The following is a 24115-nucleotide window of genomic DNA, read 5'->3' on the forward strand; positions in this document are numbered from 1 at the left end:
ATTATTCTTTTGTAATCTTTATTTTTTTAATCCTTTCGATTTTCTATTCCATTTTTTTTTTAAATTAGATGATCTTTCTCCTACCGATTATTTGGACTTTTTTTTTTTCTCTTCCTTCATTCCTTTATCCTAAAAAAATATATAGTTCAATTAAAAATAGAAATAATTAATATAAGAAAAGGAATAATCCGTGCTAGCGCAACTGTAAGAAAAAGTTTCCTAGAGCAGACATGTTTCTACATTCTACTGTCTCGTTCCTCCATTGAAACTTTTTCTACTGATTAATCGATCGCATGCCTGACACACAAAGACTTTTTCTATTGAAATTTGACCTCTGTTATTTGTAAATGATTACTAGTGAACTCATCAAACGTGACCACCGTTCACAAACTACAACCGTCAACAACATATCCTTTTTCTCATCCAGTTGTGTACCTTCAGAGACTGCAATAGCAATGGAAGCTGAACCACAGCACCAACTGAATGTCATTTTTCTTCCATTTCCAACACCTGGCCATATGATCCCCATGGTGGACACAGCAAGGCTATTTGCCAAGCATGGTGTTAGTGTTACCATCATCACTACTCCTGCTAATGCTTCCACATTCCAAAAGGCCACAGACACTGACTTCCGTTGTGGATACAACATCAGGACTCAAGTTGTTCCATTCCCTGCAGTCCAAGTTGGTCTCCCTGATGGGGTTGAGAGTTTCAAAGATTGCACTTCCCCAGAAATGATAGAAAAATTCATGCATGGGACATTAGTGCTCAAAGATCAAATTGAGCTTCTGTTTCAAGATCTGAAACCGGATTGTATAGTCACAGATATGTTGTATCCTTGGACATTGGAGTCTGCTACAAAACTAGGCATTCCAAGGCTTTACTATTACAGCTCAAGCTACTTCTCCACATGTGCCAGACATTCTATCATGAAGCACAAGCCTCATGAGAGGTTGCTTTCTGATTCTCACAAGTTTACAATTCCTGGTTTGCCTCACAGAATAGAGATGACCCCTCTGCAGCTAGCAGAATGGAAACCGACCAATAGTTTTCTCAATGACTTTTTTGAGACGGTATATGAATCAGAGAGAAGAAGCTATGGAGTAGTGTACAACAATTTTCATGAACTGGAAGGAGATTATGAGCAACTGTATAGGAGCACTGTGGGGATCAAATCTTGGAGTTTAGGACCAATTTCAGCCTGGGTTAACAGGGGACACAGGGATGACCTCGCACAAGATTCAGAATGGCTAAATTGGCTCAACTCAAAGCAAAATGAGTCTGTGCTTTATGTAAGTTTTGGAAGCCTTGCCAGGCTCCCTCATGCTCAACTTGTTGAACTGGCTCATGGTCTTGAACATTCTGGTCACAGTTTCATCTGGGTCATCAGGAAAAATGATGGAAATGAGAATGAGTTCAGTTTCCTGCAAGAGTTTGAGCAGAAGATGAAAGAGAGCAAGAAGGGTTACATCATATGGAACTGGGCACCACAGTTGCAGATATTGGAGCACCCTGCCACAGGAGGCATTGTAACTCACTGTGGTTGGAATTCCATTCTTGAAAGTGTGTGTGCTGGATTGCCAATAGTCACATGGCCAATGTTTGCTGATCAATTTTACAATGAGAGGTTGGTAGTTGATGTGTTGAAGATTGGAGTCCAGTTGGAGTGAAAGAAAACAAGTGGCGAAGCATGGGAGAGGATGCAGCTGTGGGAAGGGAAGAGATCGCAAAGGCTGTGAAACTGATTATGGGAAAAGAAGAGAGAAGTGAAATGAAGATGAGAGTAAGAAAGCTTGGTGATGCTGCCAAGAAGAGCATAGAGGAGGGTGGATCCTCTTGCAACAACTTGATGCAGTTGCTAGATGAGCTCAAATCATTGAAGATAACTAGGGCTAGGGGCAATTGAGAAACCAAATCAGATCATTCAAGTAGGGGGCTGATATTCGTGGTGCTTTAGGAGGTGAAGCTGATGAAGGTTTTTAGATAATAAAATGGGAAAACGTCCAACTATGTCTTTCTTGCAGCTAAATTTGATGTTTAGCTAGCTAGCTAATTACTTGTGAGCTGTTTTGATATAAGAATATTCTAGTTTTTACCATGTCATTTGCATGTTTTGAAGATTCCATGTTAGGAAAAAGAAATCTTGTCATGAATAAAATTTCATGTATTTGAGTGTGTCAAGTAAAAGTACATAGCTGTTCCTACATCAATTTACTACTACATACAGAACTTGGTATGCCGTGAAAAAAAGTATCATTTGATTTTATAAGTAATGTATATGTTGGAGAAAAGTTTTCGAAATCTAGTAATCAAATCATCGTCTCTTGGCCCATGGAGGATCAAACAGGGCAATAAACCTATAACTTTTTTTCATCAACAAGCTGTACTCAAAGCAAAATTAAAGGATATATTCACTTATATTCGGTCGATTCTCAGTTTAGGTACGATTCATGGTGATGTCTATGATGGAGAAGTTGGACAAGTGGTCCATGGATGGTGCATTTAAAATCACCATAGATATAATATTAAAAACAATGAATGGTTGAGATTGTGATTTAGTGAGAAAATATATTGTACACCTTCACACACCGGATAAAATTTCTGAATATTTTACTGAATTTTTTTTTTAAATTACCTAAAAAAAACACGTATTACGATGATTGACGCAGCAGCTGTCACTTTCAGAATGGGCCGTTCTGAAACCAGAACGGCCCGTTCTAGATGAAAAAATAAGACAGGAATAATGCACCAGAACGGGCCGTTCTAGAAGAAAAAAAAACACGTGATAAACTACACCAGAACGGGCCATTCTGAAATCTGAACGGTCCGTTCCAGATTTAAAAATAACATATGATTAAAATTTAAGCATAGTTTTTCAATTGAGCGAGATATGAAGCCCCTTCCTCAATGACATCAAACATCTTATGAATAAAGGCCAAAACTAGGCCTAATAAACTTAAAACCCAAAAAGTCTTATACTAAGGCCCATACTACAAGACCAAACAATATAAATTCCTATACTACCAAATATATGAGAAAGGTGGTTATCTATGTAAAGTCCAAGTAAAGAGAACCTTATGCCCATCAAACCCATTAGGCTCACTAAGTTCAAAAGCAATCAAAAGTCTAAAGGCCCATCAAGCCCAAAGCTAGGCCCAACAAGCTTAAAACCCAAAAAGTCTTATACTTAGGTCCATAATATAAGACCAAACAATATAAACTCCTATACTAAAGACCAAGTAAAGAGAACCTTAGGCCCACCAAACTCATTGGGCTCACTAAACTCAGAAGCAGTCAAAAGCTCAAAGGCCCATGAAGCCCAAAACTAGGTCCAATAAGCTTAAAACCCAAAAAGTCATATACTAAGGCCCATAATACAAGACCAAGCAATATAAACTCCTATACTACCAAATATATGAGAAAGGTGGTAATCCATGTAAAGCCCAAGTAAAGAGAACCTTAGGCCCATCAAACCCATTAGGCTCATTAAGCTCAAAAGCAATCAAAAGTCCAAAGGCCCATGAAGCCCAAAACTAGGCCCAATAAGCTTAAAATCCAAAAAGTCTTATACTAAGGCCCATAATACAAGACCAAACAATATAAACTCCTATACTACCAAATATATGAGAAAGGTGGTCATCTATGTAAAGTCCAAGTAAAGAGAACCTTATGCCCATCAAACTCATTAGGCTCACTAAGCTCAAAAGCAATCAAAAGTCTAAAGGCCCATGAAGCCCAAAGCTAGGCCCAACAAGCTTAAAACTCAAAAAGTCTTATACTTAGGTCCATAATACAAGACCAAACAATATAAACTCCTATACTAAAGACCAAGTAAAGAGAACCTTAGGCCCACCAAACTCATTGGGCTCACTAAGCTCAGAAGCAGTCAAAAGCTCAAAGGCCCATGAAGCCCAAAACTAGGTCCAATAAGCTTAAAACCCAAAAAGTCATATACTAAGGCCCATAATACAAGACCAAGCAATATAAACTCCTATACTACCAAATATATGAGAAAGGTGGTCATCTATGTAAAATCCAAGTAAAGAGAACCTTAGGCCCATCAAACCCATTGGGCTCACTAAGCTCAAAAGCAATTAAAAGTCCAAAGGCCCATGAAGCCCAAAACTAGGCCCAATAAGCTTAAAACCCAAAAAGTCTTATACTAAGGCCCATAATACAAGACCAAACAATATAAAGTCCTATACTACCAAATATATGAGAAAGGTGGTCATCTATGTAAAGTCCAAGTAAAGAGAACCTTAGGCCCATCAAACCCATTGGGCTCATTAAGCTCAAAAGCAATCAAAAGTCCAAAGGCCCATGAAGCCCAAAACTAGGCCCAATAAGCTTAAAATCCAAAAAGTCTTATACTAAGGCCCATAATACAAGACCAAACAATATAAACTCCTATACTACCAAATATATGAGAAAGGTGGTCATCTATGTAAAGCCCAAGTAAAGAGAACCTTAGGCCCACCAAACCCATTGGGCTCACTAAGCTCAAAAGCAATCAAAAGTCCAAAGGCCCATGAAGCCCAAAACTAGGCCCAATAAGCATAAAACCCAAAAAGTCTTATACTAAGGCCCATAATACAAGACCAAACAATATAAACTCCTATACTGCCAAATATATGAGAAAGGTGGTCATCTATGTAAAGCCCAAGTAAAGAGAACCTTTGGCCCACCAAACCCATTGGGCTCACTAACCTAGTTTTGTACTTCATGGACCTTTGGCTTTTGTTTTGGTCTTGTATTATGGGCCTTAGTATAAGACTTTTTGGGCTTTAAGCTTATTGGGCCTAGTTTTGGGCTTCATGGGCCTTTGGACTTTTGATTACTTCTGAGCTTAGTGAGCCTAATGGATTTGGTGGGCCTAAGGTTCTCTTTACTTGGGCTTTATATAGATGATTACCTTTCTCATATATTTGGTAGTATAGGAATTTATATTGTTTGGTCTTGTATTATGGGTCTTAGTATAAGACTTTTTGGATTTTAAGCTTATTGGGCCTAGTTTTGGGCTTTATGGGCCTTTGGGCTTTTGTTTACTTTTGAGCTTAGTGAGCCCAATGAGTTTGGTGGGCCTAAGGTTCTCTTTACTTGGGTTTTACATGGATGACCACCTTTCTCATATATTTGGTAGTATAGGAGTTTATAATGTTTGGTCTTGTATTATGGGCCTTAGTATAAGACTTTTTGGGTTTTAAGCTTATTGGGCCTAGTTTTGGGCTTCATGGGCCTTTGAGCTTTTGACTGCTTCTGAGCTTAGTGAACCCAATGAGTTTGGTGGGCCTAAGGTTCTCTTTACTTGGTCTTTACATGGATGACCACCTTTCTCATATATTTGGTAGTATAGGAGTTTATAATGTTTGGTCTTGTATTATGGGCGTTAGTATAAGACTTTTTGGGTTTTAAGCTTGTTGGGCCTAGTTTTGGGCTTTGTGGGCCTTTGGGCTTTTGTTTACTTCTGAGCTTAGTGAGCCCAATGGGTTTGGTGGGCCTAAGGTTCTCTTTACTTGGACTTTACATGGATGACTGCCTTTCTCATATATTTGGTAGTATAGGAGTTTATATTGTTTGGTCTTGTATTATGGGCCCGTTCTGGTCCAATATTTATGTGTTATTTGTTCATTTAGAACGGCCCGTTCTAATTTCAGAACGGCCCATTCCGAGTGTCAGTAGCAGCTGCGTCTGTTGCCACGTGTTTTTTTTTTTTTGGGTAATTTAAAAAAAAATTAGTAAAAAAATCGAAAATTTAGATCTAGTGTCGTAAGGTGTATTATGGTCTACTAGTTTAGATGCATCTAAGGGTGAAAACTGATGATGCACCCATGGACCACTTGTGAAAGTGGTCTTTCAGAGAATTCACCACGATTCATAGTATAAAAAATTCTTACAACGCTTCGATATATATATATATATATATATATATATATATATATATATATATATATATCATTATAGAATTATTAAAATATATAAAGTAATTCAACTTAATTGAATCTAACAAGTCATTAGTTCAAGCCGAGCCAATAAACAATGATGACTCTGAGCATGATTAGGGTGGACGATGGTTCAAGACATCGTTTTTAAAGGGCATTAATTTTTTTTTAAAATTATACAAATATAAAAATAAAAATTACATAATTGAATTATATAAGAAAATATTATTATAAAAAATAAACTAATCAACAACAATTAATCAATTGATATGTGGTATTTTTATTTTTCAATAAAAATTTATTTGTAATTTTCTTCATATTATCTTAATTGTGACCTTTTATGCTCTATTAGAATCTTAAAATCAAATTGAAAATTTTTATTTGTTAGTCATTATAAATTTCATGGTGACATCCAACTGTTATTATTTTTTTATTCTATTACGACAAGTTGCGTGAAGGTTTAAAAATAAGTAATTAGATAATACTATTTCATCTCATTCATTTACTCATTAAATACTCATAATTTGGATCATATATAGATTATAATTTAGTTTTTTTTATCTATATTTGTCTAGTTGTTTGGATTTAAACATTTGCATAGAAAATAACCTTATGGTCATTTAAAACGAAAAAGAAATAAACATATTAATCAAAATTGATATTGATTCTCAAGAGGGTGTTTTTCATATTCTTTTTTGTTAAATATCCTATGATTTTTCTTCAAAATGATGCAAATCTTGGTAATCTAGACTACAAAGCTAAAAATTTAGAGAATAGTTGAAAATAATAAAAATGAAGATGATTATATGATGAAATTGAATATTTTAATGATGAAAATTAATATATTCACGCTGGACAACCTATTCAATATAGTTAATTAGGCACTTATCACTAGTATAAAAGGGGTCTTTTACGTCGGTTATTTTAAGGATTTTACGTCAGAAAATGCTCCGACGTTAATGCAAGAGACGTAAATTTACGTTGCATATGAGAGACAACGTAAATTTACGTCGGACATGCCCTTTGCCCGACGTAAAAAAGGGCCTGAAATGTGAACAAATTAACGCGAGATTTTACGTCGGACTACACCATGTCCGACGTAAATTTACGTCGGCCAGTGCTAGGTTCGACGTAAATTTACATCGGCTATGATGTAGTCCGATGTAAAATCTGACATTTTTTTTAAATTTTTTTTTTTATTATTGATATACCCAAATTAAAACCTGCATATATAAACCAGGCAGTCCAGAATACAAATTGAAATTATATTTCAAAATTGAATGACAAAAAGAAAATAATATATAAATCTTAAAAAACATAAATTATAACAATGTAAATCCTATTATCCTAAAAAAGCTATAAAACATATGTTTGTCAATGCTATCAAACTAGAAACATAATATCTAACTAACTAAACTTAGAAATCTAACTATTGTATACTTTGAAGAAAAAAAGTTGCCCATTGTTCTCTTATCTTGATGATCTCATTTCGGGCAATGGAGATGGATCTTGAAAGACCTGAAACATTAATTTAAGTGTCATTAATATACAATGTTAATTATTGTAAAGGTAAATATACTTAAATAATTTTTTATATGAATTACCTGCGCCCAAGAATCAGTAATACCAGCAGAAACTATGGCTCTCATCCAATACGTGATGTAATAGCCACATTCAAACGAGTCTTGTTGCTTATTACACTAAAATGAGAAACAAATAACTATTATTTTCAAAGTCAATAAATTTAAATATTATTGCCTGTATTAATTAATTTGCTAACCTTAGGGTATATGAAGTGCAATGTCTTTGATGATCTGCTTCTTTCACTTAAAATATTAGCTCCAGACACGATTCTAATCAATTGAAATAAAAATAGATGTTAGCCAATATATATAATTACAATTTTAAAACATAATGAAAAATTTTAGTTACCCTTGTAATTGACATTTAATTTCGTGGCTTGGTTTTCGATGTAGTGAACAAAACCACACCATGGTATATTCCTTAGGAATGATTACCATTAACTGCCAATGAGACCTACAATCTATGACAAACAAATTAGTTATAAAATTACCATGATTAAAAAACCAATTAAAAAGCTAACCCGTCAATGTATGGAGCCATGTATATATCTCTTCCTGAGTCACTCATCCATGTTTGCATATATTGTTGGATCTGGACCTGAGTGTTTCCTGATTTTTGGATGGATTGAGGCTCAATAAATCCATATACTTGTGCTTGTGCTTGCTCCACACTCAATTTGTCCATGTACCTAACACAAATAATTATTATAAGTTAAATGTAATTATTGTAAATTTAGACTCATAAAAGAAAATATGACTTACATGGCCCACAACTGTATCATAGATATATTTAACATGGAGTTTCCCCAACAATCTCTAATGCATCAAGCAGGGATATGTATAGTGGAACATTAGAGCTATCAACTCCAAAAACTCTAATGTCCCACTACAATTGAATTGGTTTCTTCTTTAATCGTGGTAATATGGTTAGAAGCCTAGATATGGGATCATCCTCAGCTTCTGCGATATTAGCATGATCAACATGAGGTTCTCTCATGACCTCCTTACCACGATTGATAAAATCCTAAAGAAATAATCAAAATTAGTTAAATAATAATAGAATTATAAGAATATAAAAGAGTAATAATAGTATTACCTTTGCCCGTGCTGAAAACGGCATAACCAAACGTTTTGGCCAAGCTAAGAATGTGTCGGTTGCCTGCCTCACTAGTTGAACCTCTGTATTGGGCAAAGGCACTGGAGCAGCACCGTCTTGAACTTGGTCAACCACAACCTGTGTCCAGTCTGGCTGTAGAGGGACGCCATGGATGGTTGAGCTACCCTCAAATACTTGGCCAATAGCCACTAACCGTGGGGGGTCATCCTCAACATATAACTCACACTGGTTTGGTACATCAGTGTGAGTCTGTTTCGCTGAGGGATCTGGAGCAGCACAACTCCCTTTAGTGCTGACTCGAACACAATCATGAGCAACTATAGTCTGTTGCTGAGAACGAGCCAAAAGTTCAAACTTCTGTTCAAACTCTTCTCGAATGTTCTTCAATTTCTCTTCAAATTGCATCTCCATTCTCTGCATGGCCTCTTGACTGCAAGAGTCAACAGTTCTCCTCGATGATCATGCACCAAAGAAATCTCGGTAGCTCCAAGAACCACCAACACCACGCACACGGCCTGCATGCTCTGGCCTTCCTATGGCCATTGTGAGGATATCATCCCGACCATGGGAAACAAATGAACCCTGGGTGGTCTGCTCAACTAAAACCTACTGCAACATATTAACATAAGTATACCCTAAACTACACTTATGAATTAAATGAGTTGAAATGAAGAGTCTTAGTTTGTATATTTTTATTTACTATTTTATCAGCAATGACCCTTGCAGACTCAGAAGTCATTTGCCCATCTGATTTTGTTCGGGCTGTTATCCACATCTCATGGCGGGGAGGTGACTCCACACGGTCAGCAGTCTCAACCCCTGCTACCTCTGCCCTAGCCTTCATCATTTTATTTTTTTTAATTCATATTCCCCTCTTGACAATAGATGGGGTGCACCATTCTTGCTCTATCGTTCTTGGGCATCTATTCTTTTGGCTTGCAATATTACAAAAAAGAAAATGAGATTAATTAAAATAATGATTAAGTATTTGTGTCAATGTAAGAGTTAACCTGTCAAGAAGGGTCCAATCGAGTGGCACGAAATTGCATTCACTCCTCATTAGTGATCTGGTACTTTAGACAGGGAGTCTCATTTTGTCGCTCTCCAAATACATACTCCCGTGTCAAGAAAGTCTTGAAGTCTCTCCACCTGGTGGCAAGGGCAGATAACATCTTCCTCCTCATGACCTCAGTGTTGGGAATGTCAAAATTTTGCTATGAAAATAACAACAAATAATAAATAATGTATTTAAGTTATATAATATTGAAGGGATGTGAAAGTATATACCTGAATATCCTGCCACATGAGGTTCTTGTCAACCTCCTGAACGTCATCCCATGATGGAATGATAATAGAAACATGTCGTCGAGTTAGGACTCCCAAATAGCTCTTAAACTTGGCAGCATTTGGGCCTGACGCCTTGCCAGAACGAGGATCCACCTCAACTGGTGTCCTCTCCTTGGCAATGCGTCCAGCTGTCAACCCAAACAATCGGGTGATAGATCTACCTTCCCTCCTTCCACTGCCAGACCCCGAATCCTCCATAATCCTGAAAAAATTAAACGCTCATTATTAAAACAATGAATTAACTGAATAGACAAATAAAATAAAAAGGATAATAACAACATAGCAAAACAAGTAATAAAAAAACAAATAATACTCAATGCCTAAAAAGTCCTTCTTTAATGCATCTGGAACGGCCCGTTCCAGATCAACAATTAACAAATAAAAAATTTAACAAGAACGGCCCATTCTAGTTGCAGAACGGGCCGTTCCAAATGAACATCTAACAGAAAATTTAAAAAATAATTGCGTACAAGAAACTTACCTCAAAGGTTGAATGTGCAGCTCTTACAGACTCAGAGAAATGTCCAATGTGCAAGCAAAACGAACGAGAGAAAAAGAAAATGAGAGAACGAGAGAAGTTAGAAAGTTTTTGCAAACAAGATGCGCGCGGGAAGAAAGTGAAACGTTGGCATATAATAACTAATTTACATCGGACAGGGGGTTGTCCGACGTAAATTATACAATCTACGTCGGCTACACACACTGTCCGACGTAGATTGTATAATTTACGTAGGACCCCCATGTCCGACGTAAATTATTCACTCTTTATTTATGAAACTGCCACCACATTTTTTTAACGTCGTATTTACGTTTTTTCGACGTAAATTAGGTGACGTAGTAGCCCCTTTTTCCACTAGTGTATGATTTAATAACATGAAATAACCTTGGAAGTAATTTATAAGATGAATTACTATAAAAAAAATTATATTAAATGAGATATGTCTATTGTGAATGATCCTAAGAATACTTTTAGGAAATTCCTTTGGAATCCTTTTCTATTAGAGGGTACTGGTGCCCTTTCTCTTAATAGCTAATGATATCGTGACATGTGTACTAATTAACCACATCAGTTTTTTATTTGAATTTTTTACCCTTTTTTAAACTCGATGAATACGAATATGGGTAAGTTCTTAAAAAAAACCCACTCGAATTTCTCTTTTAGCAGCATCTTCATTGGCATGAACTTGCTTGTCTTGACACCAAGAGTTTCTGCCACCATTGTCACCCTCCCTCAACAACATGAGAGCATTGTGGAAAGGCTTATTTTGCAGCACACCTTGATGCTGCAGATGAGGTTGGTGAAGGAGAGGATGAAAGTCAATGAACAAGGCTCAATTTCGACGATGTCAATGATAAGATTTTGAGGCATGTGCACCAAGTCACTATAGTATACAGAAAGAGTATGAGTTGTAGAACCTTAGAGACTTGGAAGATATTTATAATTTTGGATATCCTAGTGAAAGCTTGAAATAAAAAGATTCAAAGATTTTATAAACATGATGTTGTTCAAATTTCAATAATGGAATTATAAAAGATTGTAAACAAAATAGTAGTAACATAGGAAGATGACAGTTTATAAAACTGTTGGGATTACACTTTACCAATCTCACCCTTATGTGATCGTAAAACATTTATATATGATTTCGATTATCCAATGTCATTGAATTCATTAAATTCATTCCAAATCAATTCCTTGTATTTAGAAATTTTAAAGAATCTAACTCAATAAATGAATCCTATATTTATCAAATTATAAACCTTGCATTAAGTTTAAGAACTTGTACAGCTAACAAATCTAAATCCATTCCTAATTTTTAGAGTAGTTAGGTGATTTGATTCAAAACCAGATTTAGAAAATGTTTTCCAACCAAAATCTAAATCAAAGATCAAAGATGAGTGATCAATTTACCTTATCAATAAGAACAAAATCCAAATCACTAATACTGAATAATAGATCATCATATATATGAATCAAAAGGAGTACATAAGAGTTTGATGATTTACATTTATTCCCAATATAAAAAAATCAATCACTCATGGTAGTGAGAACCAATCCATAATACATGGAGAAAGAGTACAAGAAGAAAAAAAGAAATCCTTAGAACCCTATTCCTAGCTAGTTCGTAGACTTTTTGTAGCTATGTTATTTTTGCCCTTCTTTGTTATGTCTCCCCCCTCTATTTTCTCCTTTTGGCTTTATATATGTGTAGCAAAATAAAACAGATTATGAAATAGAGAGATTAAATTGCTCACATCCCTTTTCAAATAATTGAGTGGATTGAAGAATTCTTTAAGGTGAACCAACTTTAAGGGCTGAGCCATTTTGAATCCACTAAATCCTTGGGATTCAGATTTTGCATCCTTCTCAAACCCAAACTGCTCAACCCTTTCCAAATGGCCGAGTAATTTTGGCTTTTCTCCAATTCTTACTCTTTGACCTTTACAAATAATTGAGCGGTTTTGAATATGTTTGGAGGCCTTTGATCTTCTTTGATACCTACAAGATATAAACCCAAAACTTTATAAATAAAACTTCATTAACTCTTTACAAAGTGTAATTTATACAACCTATTGATTCTTCCTAAATTTATAGGGGTTAAATGAAAAAGAAATATCTTAATTCAAGTTAGATAAGTGTTAAAATGATCCAACATTTTAGGTACAATAACACTTGTTAGTTGGCAATGTCGAGCGAATGTTGCAGCGGTGTTTCGCTCTTGTCATTGGTGACTTCCTTCCATGCGTCTCCAACGTGCTTGAGGAGCTGGCCGAGCGTCAACATCTTGTCGAAGACTGAATGGCTGATGAGGTCGTCTAGTTCCATTAGGTCCAAATACAGTGGCTACGTGGCATTATTGACCGGTTAAGCATTCTCCATCACAATGGTAGCAAAAAACTCTTGGTGTCGAGGAGAGCAACTTTGTGCAGACAAAGATGCTATTGAAAGAGGAATTTGGGTGGATTTTTTTTTAAGATCTTACTCGTATCCATATTCATCGGGTTTAAAACAAAACTGGTAAAAAATTCAAACGAAAGCTGATGTGATTACTTAGTACACATGTCGCAATATCATTGACTATCAAGACTAATACCCTGTAACAGAAAAAGGTTCTAAAGAAATTTCCACTTTTAATATCTTAATGATTTTGTAGAAAAAAAATACAAAGACAATACTTAAATAATTAAAGATATCATGGCCTTAAAAAACTTAGGGTCGACCCTATCCAATAAACATATAACTTATACAAATGTTAAGTCAGGTCAAACGACTCATTTTAACCACTCTGACATTCATCTACTCTTATATTGTAAATTAGAATACATATTCTAAAGTGTCTCCCACTCCTCACTTTCCCAAATAAACCTTCTCCATATATTATTATTTTTTTCTTTTCTCATTTGCATAGACATTTCACACAATAACTTTCTCAAATAAGCATTCTCCATAAACTTTCACATGCATAAGAACTTAAATAAGCATACTAGTCTCACAAGTAGCTTAGAAAATGTCTCGCAATCAACACTAAATTAATAGTCAATAAATGACATTAAACATTTAATTAATAAAGTGATAAAATATGTAAAATTTTTATAGTTAAATAATAAAATGTGTAATTTTAAAAGTTGAATGGTAAAATTTGAGAAATAAATGATAAAAAACACACTCAAGTCAAATTTTGAACAATTATAAAGATACTCACATTTTTATAATATTTTATTGTAAGCAACTCACTGAAACAATTTTTTGTTGTAAGCAACTGTATCTTATATAATATACTGTGCTTAAAATTACGTAACCTGTAATGCGACCCAAATCTTCTCCAATGAAAAAAAAATAAAATAAGTATCTCAAATTTAAGATACTCTAAAAAGGTACAAACCATCGTAATTCTCTTGCAAACAAGTTAACAAGGACTTTACTTACAACTGTACTACAAGCTGTGTCCTTGAGTTGAGTTTAAGGAGACAAAAACCGAACCGAAGTTAAAAATAACTGATGCCACAAGCCGAACAAAGCAGAAACCATACAATGCACAAGTCAAGAACAACGGAGAATGAAATAGCCGGCAAAATTACCAAACAATTAACACATAAGACGAACAAACAATGACTCATGACAACCTATGAAAAATGATCATATAAAACAAACAGCACAACAGTTACCACGTTAAAGATGCTTGACGAAGGTTTGAGTTTTCGAAAAATACAAGAAAGTATTGGCCAGCAGCACAAAGAGAATTCACCCTCTTATGTTACTATCTCAAGCAAAACTTTTCACTGAGAGACAAACTAGCACGCTCGCACACCGCTTTTGCTGAGAAAAGGAAGACATTTTCAAGGAATTTTATGGACCAGGTATGCTTCAACTGTTAAACAATCATTTTGTTCCTTGGAATTTCTTCTATTGATTTAGGCCTATATTATGATTGCACATAATGAAGGTTTCTATGGTCTTTGGCTTTTGATATGGTTCTTTTTTCTTTTTTCAGACATAGGCTTGAAAACCATTCTCTCCAAGCTTTATTCTTTTTAAAAAAAAGCAACATCTCCCCTAAGGAATAGAACATCATTTACTGCAAAAGCAATGGAAGCTCAATCACAGCACCAACTGAATGTGAATTTTCTTCCATATCCAACTCCTGGCCATATGATCCCCATGGTAGACACAGCAAGACTATTTGCCAAGCATGGTGTTAGTGTTACCATCATTACTACTCCTGCTAATGCTTTAACATTCCAAATGGCCATAGACAGTGACTTCAATTGTGGATACCACATCAGAACTCAAGTGGTTCCATTCCCTGCAGCACAACTTGGTCTCCCTGATGGGGTTGAAAACATCAAAGATAGCACTACCCCAGAAATTTTGGGTAAAATCAGTCATGGAATATCAATGCTCAAAGATCAAATTGAGCTTCTATTTCAAGACCTGCAACCAGATTGTATAGTGACTGATTTTTGTTATCCTTGGACAGTGGAGTCTGCTGCAAAACTAGGCATTCCAAGGATTTTCTTTTACAGCTCAAGCTACTTCTCTAACTGTGTTAGTAATTCTATCAGGAAGCATAGACCTCATGAAAGCTTATCCTTTGATACCCACAAGTTTACAGTTCCTGGTTTGCCTCAAAAAATAGAGATGATCCCTCCACAGGTAGCAGAATGGGAAAGGACTAGGAATGAAACCACAAGCTATTTTGATGCAATGTTTGAATCAGAGAGTAGAAGCTATGGGGCATTATATAATAGTTTTCATGAACTTGAAAGTGAGTATGAGCAACTTCATAAGAGTACATTGGGGATCAAATGTTGGACTATTGGACCAGTTTCAGCCTGGGTTAACAAGGATGGTGAAGAATAGGCCAATAGGGGACACAAGGAGGATCTTGCACAAGAGCCAGAATGGCTAAATTGGCTTAACTCAAAGCAAAATGAGTCTGTACTTTATGTAAGCTTTGGAAGCCTCACCAGGCTCCCTCATGCTCAACTTGTAGAAATTGCTCATGGGCTTGAAACTTCTGGTCATAGTTTCATCTGGGTTGTAAGAAAAAAGAATGGATATGAGAATGGACACAGTTTCCTTCAAGAGTTTGAGGAGAGGATGAAAGAAAGCAAGAAGGGTTACATCATATGGAACTGGGCACCACAGATTCTGATATTGGACCACCCTGCCATAGGAGGAATTATGACTCACTGTGGTTGGAATTCCATTCTTGAAAGTGTGAGTGCTGGATTGTCAATGATCACATGGCCTATGTTTGCTGAGCAATCCTACAATGAGAAGTTGGTAGTTGATGTGTTGAAGATTGGAGTCCCAGTGGGAGTGAAAGAAATGAAGTTTTGGATGAGCCTGGGTGATGAGGCAATGGTGAGAAGGGAAGAGATTGTGAAGGCTGTGGTGCTTTTGATGGGAAGTAGCCAAGAGAGCAAAGAAATGAGGAAGAGAGCAAGAAAACTTGGTGATGCTTCCAAGAAGACTGTAGAGGAGGGTGGAGCCTCTTACAACAACTTGATTCAGTTGATACAGGAGCTTAAGTCATTGAAGATATCTAAAGCACTTGGCAAAAGTAGAGTATGTAATTGAAATGGAGTATTAATGAGTGGCTCTAGAAGTGCAGCTGGTGATTTATGAAGCCTTTTGATTTTATAACATGATGAACAACTTTCATGTCATTTGCATATTTTGAAGATTTTGGCTAAGTAGGGAAAATGAAACAAAGACTTGCTTCTTGATTTCTTCGTCGATAAAATTTCCCTACCGAAAACGTTTACTGATATGCCAACTATTAGCATGCTGAGAAAGAGAATGGCTAACAACGCAATTTCTATCAAACTTTTCTTATTATTATTACGTTCCCTGCCATCAGCTAAAATCTATTGAAAATTGTAAACTGTATTTTGGTCTTACATCTTATTTAATCAGTATTTTTCTTAATTTTTTTTTCCGAACCATACTACTGTTGTCCTGTATGTAAGACTTTTTTTAAAAAAATTATATAAATACTAATATAAAATTAATTTTTTTTAAGGGACACAGCGATGACCTTATAATAGAGGGCCGAAAGGAAGTTTATGCTCGACTTATCCTAGAACGGGCCCCTAAAATAATCAGACCAGGGAGCTGAATTATTTTTCATTTCTGGTTTGCTTGCAGCCATTTCTTTGAAACTATAAGTTAATGTGAATTCAGATTTTGATGCTGGACTTTGTCAGATGATAAATCAGTTTCTTTTGTAGCAATATCAAATTTTCATGCCTTGTTTCTGCAGTGGTTCCTGCTGCTTTGGTAGAACAAGTATTCATAGAGCAAAATATATGACAAGTTCAAACCATCAATAAATCTACCTATTTTGTACCGTGCTTATGCAGTCTGATAATCATTGTAAAGTATATAGACCGTCAAAACATAGAAACAGACATTGACATACTTTTAGGTTCGACTCTTTCATCTTAAAGTATGCTTATCAAGTTTTGAACCTTGTTTTAACTATTCAAACCGTTTCTATCCCTACAAAAAACAGAAAGAGAAGACAAGAAGAAGAGACAATTCAAAGGGCGATGTAAAAAAAGTTAACAATAAATAAACTGATCTCACCAACCGTTTTAAGCAGAAGCCAATGAAAGAAACATGTCAAGAGTAACGGGGAGAACAATAACAGAACCGGCCAAATGATCAAACTAATAATCAACACAGAATGGTTCTAGTAGTCATATAAAAAAGAATATCACTTACCACTTGAAACATGCTTGTGGAAGATTGAAAGAGAGAGGCACAGGCTGAAAAGTGGGAGTAACTTTTTTTCTGATCTCAACTTGCCATGAAGACAGAATCTCAACTCAATATCATTTTTGTACCATATCTATCTCCAGGCCATCTGAATCCCATGATAGACACAGCAAGGCTATTTGCCAGGCATGGTGTTAGTGTTACCATTATCACTACTCCTGCTAATGCTTCCACATTCCAAAAAGCCATAGACACTGACATGAATTGTGGATACAACATCAGAACTCAACTGGTTCCGTTCCCCACAGCCCAACTTGGTCTCCCTGATGGGGCTGAAAATCTCAAAGATGGCACTTCCCCAGAAATGCTTGGTAAAATTAGTTATGGAATGTCGATGCTCAAAGATCCAATTGAGCTTCTGTTTCATGATCTGCAACCAGACTGTCTTGTCACTGATCTGCTTTATCCTTGGACAGTGGAGTCAGCTGCAAAACTAGGCATTCCAAGGCTTTACTATTTCAGCTCAAGCTACTTTGCAAGCTGTGCCAGACATTTTATCCACGAGCATAAGCCTCATGAGAGGTTAGTTTCTGATACTCAAAAGTTCTCAATCCCTGGCCTTCCACATGATATTGAGATGACCACCCTGCAGCTAGAACAATGGGTGAGGACTAAGGATGAAATCACAGATTTTATGAATGCAGCATATGAATCAGAGAGCAGAAGCTATGGATCACTGTACAACAGTTTTCATGAACTTGAACGTGATTATGAGCATCTTTATAAGAGCACAAAGGGGATCAAGTGTTGGAGTGTAGGACCAGCTTCATCCTGGGCTAACAAGAGTGATGAAGAAAAGGCCAATAGGGGACACAAGGAGGAGCTTGCACAAGAGCCACAGTGGCTAAACTGGCTTAACTCAAAGCAAAATGAGTCTGTACTTTATGTCAATTTTGGAAGCCTCACCAGGCTCTCTCATGCTCAGATTGTTGAAATTGCTCATGGGCTTGAAAATTCTGGTCATAGTTTCATCTGGGTTGTAAGAAAAAAGGATGAAAATGAGAATGGAGACAGATTCCTTCAAGAGTTTGAGCAAAGGATTAAAGAAAGCAACAAGGGTTGCATCATATGGAACTGGGCACCACAGTTGCAGATATTGGAGCACCCTGCCACAGGAGGCATTGTGACTCACTGTGGTTGGAACTCCATTCTTGAAAGTGTGTGTGCTGGATTGCCAATGGTCACATGGCCAATGTTTGCAGAGCAATTTTACAATGAGAAGCTGCTAGTTGATGTGTTGAAGATTGGAGTCTCAGTGGGAGCTAAGGAAAACAAGTTCTGGGCAAGTGAGGGTGTTGATGCAGTGGTGGGAAGGGAAAAGGTTTCAAAGGCTGTGGTAGAGTTGATGGGGAAAGAGGAGAGCAGTGAAATGAGGATGAGAGTAAGAAAACTAGGAGATGCTTCCAAGAAGAGTATAGATGAGGGTGGAACCTCTAACAACAACTTGATGCACTTGTTAGATGAGCTCAAATCTTTGAAGGCATCTAAAGCACTTGAGAAAACAAACTTGAAAATTTGAAATGGAGGACTCGTCTTGCTGAAGGTTTTGAATAAGATAATATAGCATCCAACATTTTCTTTTCTATTGAGTAATGATTAATAATGTACTACTGGCTTTGTCCACTCAATTAACAAACGCGATTAATTACATGTATAGATATCATTAGTTTTATCTTACAAGTAGTTAAGAATAGATAAATATATTTGCATACAATTATCGATAATGTGGTTAATATTAACTACTTTTGAAGTAAAGTTAATCATTCTTAGATATTTCAATAATCACATAACATAACTTTTTATGAATACACACGTAACTTCGTGGAAGAATACAAATTTTCATTAATTTTTAAAATCTTATTCACATTTAACCTTTTAGTAAATAGTAAGTGAAATGGAGATAACAATTTGCTGTCATTTTATGGTTAATGTGAAGAAATAAATAAATAGTAAGTTGCATGGTTGATTAAGTTAACCGAGAGAATGTACTAATTGTATTTTGGTTTCTGGCAAAACACAATTAGTACATTTTTCCAATGTGTGAAACCCTTCATTACAAAAAAGATAAAATAAAAACCGACGAATAAGAAACAAAATTCATTGGGAATTAGATTTGGTTTTTATTATATGGAATATATACCCATCAATATTCTTGGATCATACATTTTATTCCATTTCAAGTTTTTAGTTTCTAGTAACTAGTAAGTCAGTTGCATAGCATAGTTTTAAGTTTGAGACGGAGCAAGTAAATCATTGTTGCTCGCAGCAAGTTTTTTTTGAACATTTCATTATCATCTTAATAAGCACATTAGTTTTATCTTGCCCCAGCAATACATAAAACGTATTATTAAATTTTGTAATTTATTAATTATCACTATTCTTAACATTTTGTATTTTTTAATATAAATTATAGTGAATGTATTATGATAAAATTAATTAGTATTTCATGTATGAGTGTTCTTCTAAAATTCAAGTAAAATCTTGAAATTATAAACTAAATTATATTTAAGAGAAAATATTTATAATTATAAAAATATGCATCACTAATTCACCTAAAATGTTTAAAATATATGTTAAAAGAGAAAAGAAATTAAGAATATAAAACAGATATGAAACATCAATTTAGAATAATTAAAATTTAAAATTTATAAGAAAAGAAATTGAGAATGCACGAGTCATTCTTTAAGAAAAGTATGCAAAACCATTAACTAAGTTACTTTCAAAAGAATATAATTTTATTTAATTTAATATATAATAAAGGTAGGTTTGAGAATAAGTAATTGAAGAGGATAACTATCTGATATTCGGGAAGAAATACAAATTTTAATATAAAAGAGAAATTTAAAAATAAGTAACTTAAGAATATAAAACAAAAAGATGGAGACAAATCAGAGGGACATTAAAGAAAATGTTAAGGATGCATAAGCAAACAAAAGAAGCATCTCCAAACATGTCGATAATAACAGGAAAAACAAGAACCTGCTTAGTGATGAATTAATGACAATTTTTGAAATCGAGTCATCATATTTTGGTACACACCACATTATCCTCCACAGAAGAATTCTATTTGTGTCAAGCAAGATGTTATGAGTTACAAAGTTCACCTTTCAAGTATTTAATGTAATTATAAGAATAGAAATTATTGAAAGTCAACTCACCATATAAAAGGAAAGAAAATATCAGCATCAGCTTACAGAGGTTTGTAAACTTCAATTAAATTAAAAAAGGCATGTATTGCATAAAAATGTAAAAGTATAATAAATATTGTCTTTCTCAAAACCTACAACTGTTAACAAAACCACAAAAAATGTATAAAAAAGAATATCACTAACCACATGAAGCATGCCGTAGGAAGTAGGAAGATTAAAAGAGGTACAGGCTCTGATTGTGTTTGGAAAGATAAGTGTGAGCAATTTTTCTCATCTCAACTTGCCATGACGACAGAATCTCAGTCCCAACAACTGAATGTGATTTTTCTTCCATATCCGGCTCCTGGACATATGAACCCCATGGTAGACACAGCAAGACTATTTGCCAAGCATGGTGTTAGTGTTACCATTATCACTACTCCTGCTAATGCTTCAACATTCCAAAAGGCCATAGATAGTGATTTCAGCAGTGGATACTGCATCAGAACACATGTGATCCAATTCCCAACATCCCAAGTTGGTCTCCCTGACGGGGTTGAAAATGTCAAAGACATCACTTCAAGAGAAATGTTGGACAAAATCAGTGTTGGAATTTCCATGCTCCAAGATCAAATTGAGCTTCTGTTTCAAGAAATGCAACCGGATTGTCTTGTAACTGACATGCTTTATCCTTGGACAGTGGAGTCAGCAGCAAAACTAGTGTTGGGATACAAACAAGTCCCACATCGATAAAATATGACAAATAATAACAACTTATATAATATAAACATACTTCAATGATTGAGAGGCCTTTTGGGTGATGACCAAAAGCAAAACCGTGAGGGCTAAGGCCCAAAGCGGACAATATCTCATCATTGTGGAGTATGTTTGTGTAATAACCTTATAAAAATAACTCATAAAATATCCTCTCAGACAAATACCATAAAATAACCCCCATCAACTAGGCATTCCAAGGATTTACTTCTACAGCTCAAGCTACTTCACAAGATGTGCTAGCCATTTTATTCAGCAGCATAAGCCTCATGAAAGGTTGTTTTCTGATAACCAGAGGTTTTCAGTTCCTGGCCTTCCACATAACATCGAGATGACCACTCTGCAGCTGGAAGAATGGGTGAGAACTAAGAATGACTTCACAGATCATTTGAATGCAATATATGAATCAGAGAGCAGAAGCTTCGGAACATTGTACAACAGTTTTCATGAACTTGAAGGTGATTATGAGCAACTTTATGAGAGCACAAAGGGGGTCAAGTGTTGGAGTGTAGGACCAGTTTCAGCCTGTCTTAACAAGGGTGATGAAGAAAAGGCCAATAGGGGACACAGGGAGGAGCTTTTACAAGAGTCAGAATGGCTAAACTGGCTTAACTCTAAGCAAAATGAGTCTGTACTTTATATAAGTTTTGGAAGCCTAATTAGGCTCCCTCATTCTCAGCTTCTTGAAATCGCTCTTGGACTTCAAAATTCTGGTCATGTTTTCATTTGGGTTATTCGGAAAAGGAATCGGGATGGAGACAGTTCTCTGCAAGATTTTGAGCAAAAGATGAAAGAAAGCAAGAAGGGTTGTATCATATGGAACTGGGCGCCACAGTTGCTGATATTGGACCACCCTGCCATAGGAGGGATTGTGACTCACTGTGGTTGGAACTCCATTCTTGAAAGCCTGAGTGCCGGTTTACCAATGGTCACTTGGCCTGTGTTTGCAGACCAATTTTACAATGAGAAGTTGGTAGTTGATGTCTTGAAAATTGGAGTCCCAGTGGGATCAAAAGAGAACAAGTTTTGGATGAGTATTGGTGTGGATGCAGCTGTGAGAAGAGAAGACATTGCTAAGGCTGTGATTCTATTGATGGGAAGCAAAGAGAGCAGAGAAATGAGGAGGAGAGCAAGAAAACTTGGTGAAGCTTCCAAGAAGACTATAGAGGAGGGTGGATCCTCTTACAACAACTTGGTGCAGTTGTTAGATAAGCTGAAATCATTGAAGATGTCAAGAGCACTTAATAGAACAAATTAGATTAATGAAATGGAGGACTTATTTTGGTGCTTCAGGAGGTATTGTTGATGAATGTTACAAATAAGATTGAACAATATCCAAGTGTGTCTTTATTTTCCAGATAAATTTTAAATAAAGATAGCCAATTATTTGTGCATTGCTTTGATATAAGAATATGATAGATTTTACAAAGCCACTTGCATGGCATATTTTGGTGTTTGATGAATGGCATGAAGCATAAGCTAAATAAATTGCTGCTTTCTAGCACCAAGTTTATTTGGAAGAAAGTCAGTGGACTTCTCTAAACCTGTGTAAACATTCTGTTTTTCTTTTTTCAATAGTTGTGCGCTGAAAGCATAAAATTTGATGTAGCTTCTTAGCAAGTATAATGGCAAGAAAGATATACTGGTGTCAGAATAGAAATTCTGCACACTATGTAGCTGAAGTTGGCCAAAAGTTTTTAAGTACATATTAAGACAAACTCAATCAGCAAATTGAACCGCTTTTCAACAGAAGACAAGTACCAGGAGGATTATAGTGAGTATTCCCTTGTGTTCTAAATTACATAATCATCCAAATTTTCAGTTGTGAAAAAACAGATTAAAAGAACCAAAAAAAAAAAAAAAAACTTGCTATTGCAAAATACACGTGCATAAATTTTGAAAGAGTTCAATCTAGTCTCAATATATATGCATAAATATCAAAACTAATTGGATTTATTTTCTGCCTTTTATCTCACAGATCGGTCCAAGACAGTGAAGATAAAGAAAATAGTTGATTAATGCCCGAGAGTTGTGACATGAGATTTATTTTATTAGTGGATTCTCACCTCGAAATGGTTATCCTTCGAACCAATCTTGAGTTTATAATAAGAAAGAATCAGATGAAAGTTGTTATCCATGTAGAATTTGATCAAGTAATTCAATAAATCCTGCAAAAATAATGCGCGGAGCATTTGTTTAGCTTTTTGTTGTTACTTTCTTTTCTTACGGATTCATTTTATTGTAATTTATAATAAACAAGAAAAAGGTTAATTCTATAATCCAAGGGTAAAGAATCCTAAATAATCTTATGGATTGTGAACTGGTTTTAACATGTAGCCCGTGGCTATAAATAACAAACCATATTACAAGTTATTTTTCTTTCTTTTCATGGTTCAAGAGAGAGATTCAAAATTTGGTGAAAGAAAGAGGAAATTTTGAGTGAAGCGAAATAACAGCAATGAGACATACATGATTGATCACAGTACCAAGCACTTATTAGAAATCCATGGTGCAGTGGGATTAGAGGCAGAACCGTGTTGTTATTTTTTTGGTTATAAGAGCAGTTTTGAAATGTTGGGTGTTAGAGGAAAACAACGAATAAATTGAGGCCACAAAAGATGTATTTTTATTCTGATATGGAACGACATATTTATAAAACAAAAATAACTAATTATAGAGTTGTTAATAGATAGATAAACCACTAACACATCGTGCCAAAAAAAAAAATGCAACGGAAGCTGTCTTTTTCCTATTAGTAAACATGTTTTTTATTTTCCTAAAAAATAGCATAAAAATCTGATCTTCTGCAGTTAGGAAACAGCTTCCAACAGTCACGTCTTCAACACTCTTCCTTGACTTTGGAACTGCAAACTCCAAGCTTTTGTCATTCAAATTTGGCTTTTGGAAGTGCCTTGATTAGAATGTCAACACTTCGATTCTTT

The 24115-nt window shown here is 35.4% G+C and overlaps 3 protein-coding genes and 1 pseudogene across 4 annotated transcripts; all 4 read left to right on the forward strand.

Annotated features, from left to right (window-relative positions):
- On the forward strand, positions 1-3102 carry LOC109814889 (soyasapogenol B glucuronide galactosyltransferase). Its single transcript, XM_020379405.3, is given in 2 exon segments — positions 1-1653; positions 1656-3102. Coding segments are annotated over 2 exon segments (1557 nt in total). The 5' UTR covers positions 1-347; the 3' UTR covers positions 1907-3102.
- An 11162-nt stretch (positions 3103-14264) lies between these two features.
- Positions 14265-16187, forward strand: LOC109814881 (soyasapogenol B glucuronide galactosyltransferase pseudogene; annotated as a pseudogene). The gene is made up of 2 exons (XR_014433322.1): positions 14265-14342; positions 14477-16187. The product of XR_014433322.1 is annotated as a soyasapogenol B glucuronide galactosyltransferase pseudogene (transcript).
- A 521-nt stretch (positions 16188-16708) lies between these two features.
- On the forward strand, positions 16709-19609 carry LOC109814882 (soyasapogenol B glucuronide galactosyltransferase). The gene has a single exon (XM_020379398.3). The coding sequence runs from the start codon at positions 17303-17305 to the stop codon at positions 18788-18790; it is 1488 nt and encodes a 495-aa protein (XP_020234987.2). The 5' UTR covers positions 16709-17302; the 3' UTR covers positions 18791-19609.
- Positions 19610-20262: 653 nt separating this feature from the next.
- LOC109814866 (soyasapogenol B glucuronide galactosyltransferase) lies at positions 20263-23498 on the forward strand. The gene is made up of 2 exons (XM_020379382.2): positions 20263-21114; positions 21359-23498. The coding sequence occupies exons 1-2, from the start codon at positions 20607-20609 to the stop codon at positions 22429-22431; spliced, it is 1581 nt and encodes a 526-aa protein (XP_020234971.2). The 5' UTR covers positions 20263-20606; the 3' UTR covers positions 22432-23498.
- Positions 23499-24115: the final 617 nt, after the last annotated feature.

The sequence above is a fragment of the Cajanus cajan genome, chromosome 4 (genome assembly GCF_000230855.2).
Source record: "Cajanus cajan strain Asha chromosome 4, NIPB_CcT2T_4, whole genome shotgun sequence".
Lineage (NCBI taxonomy): Eukaryota > Viridiplantae > Streptophyta > Magnoliopsida > Fabales > Fabaceae > Cajanus > Cajanus cajan.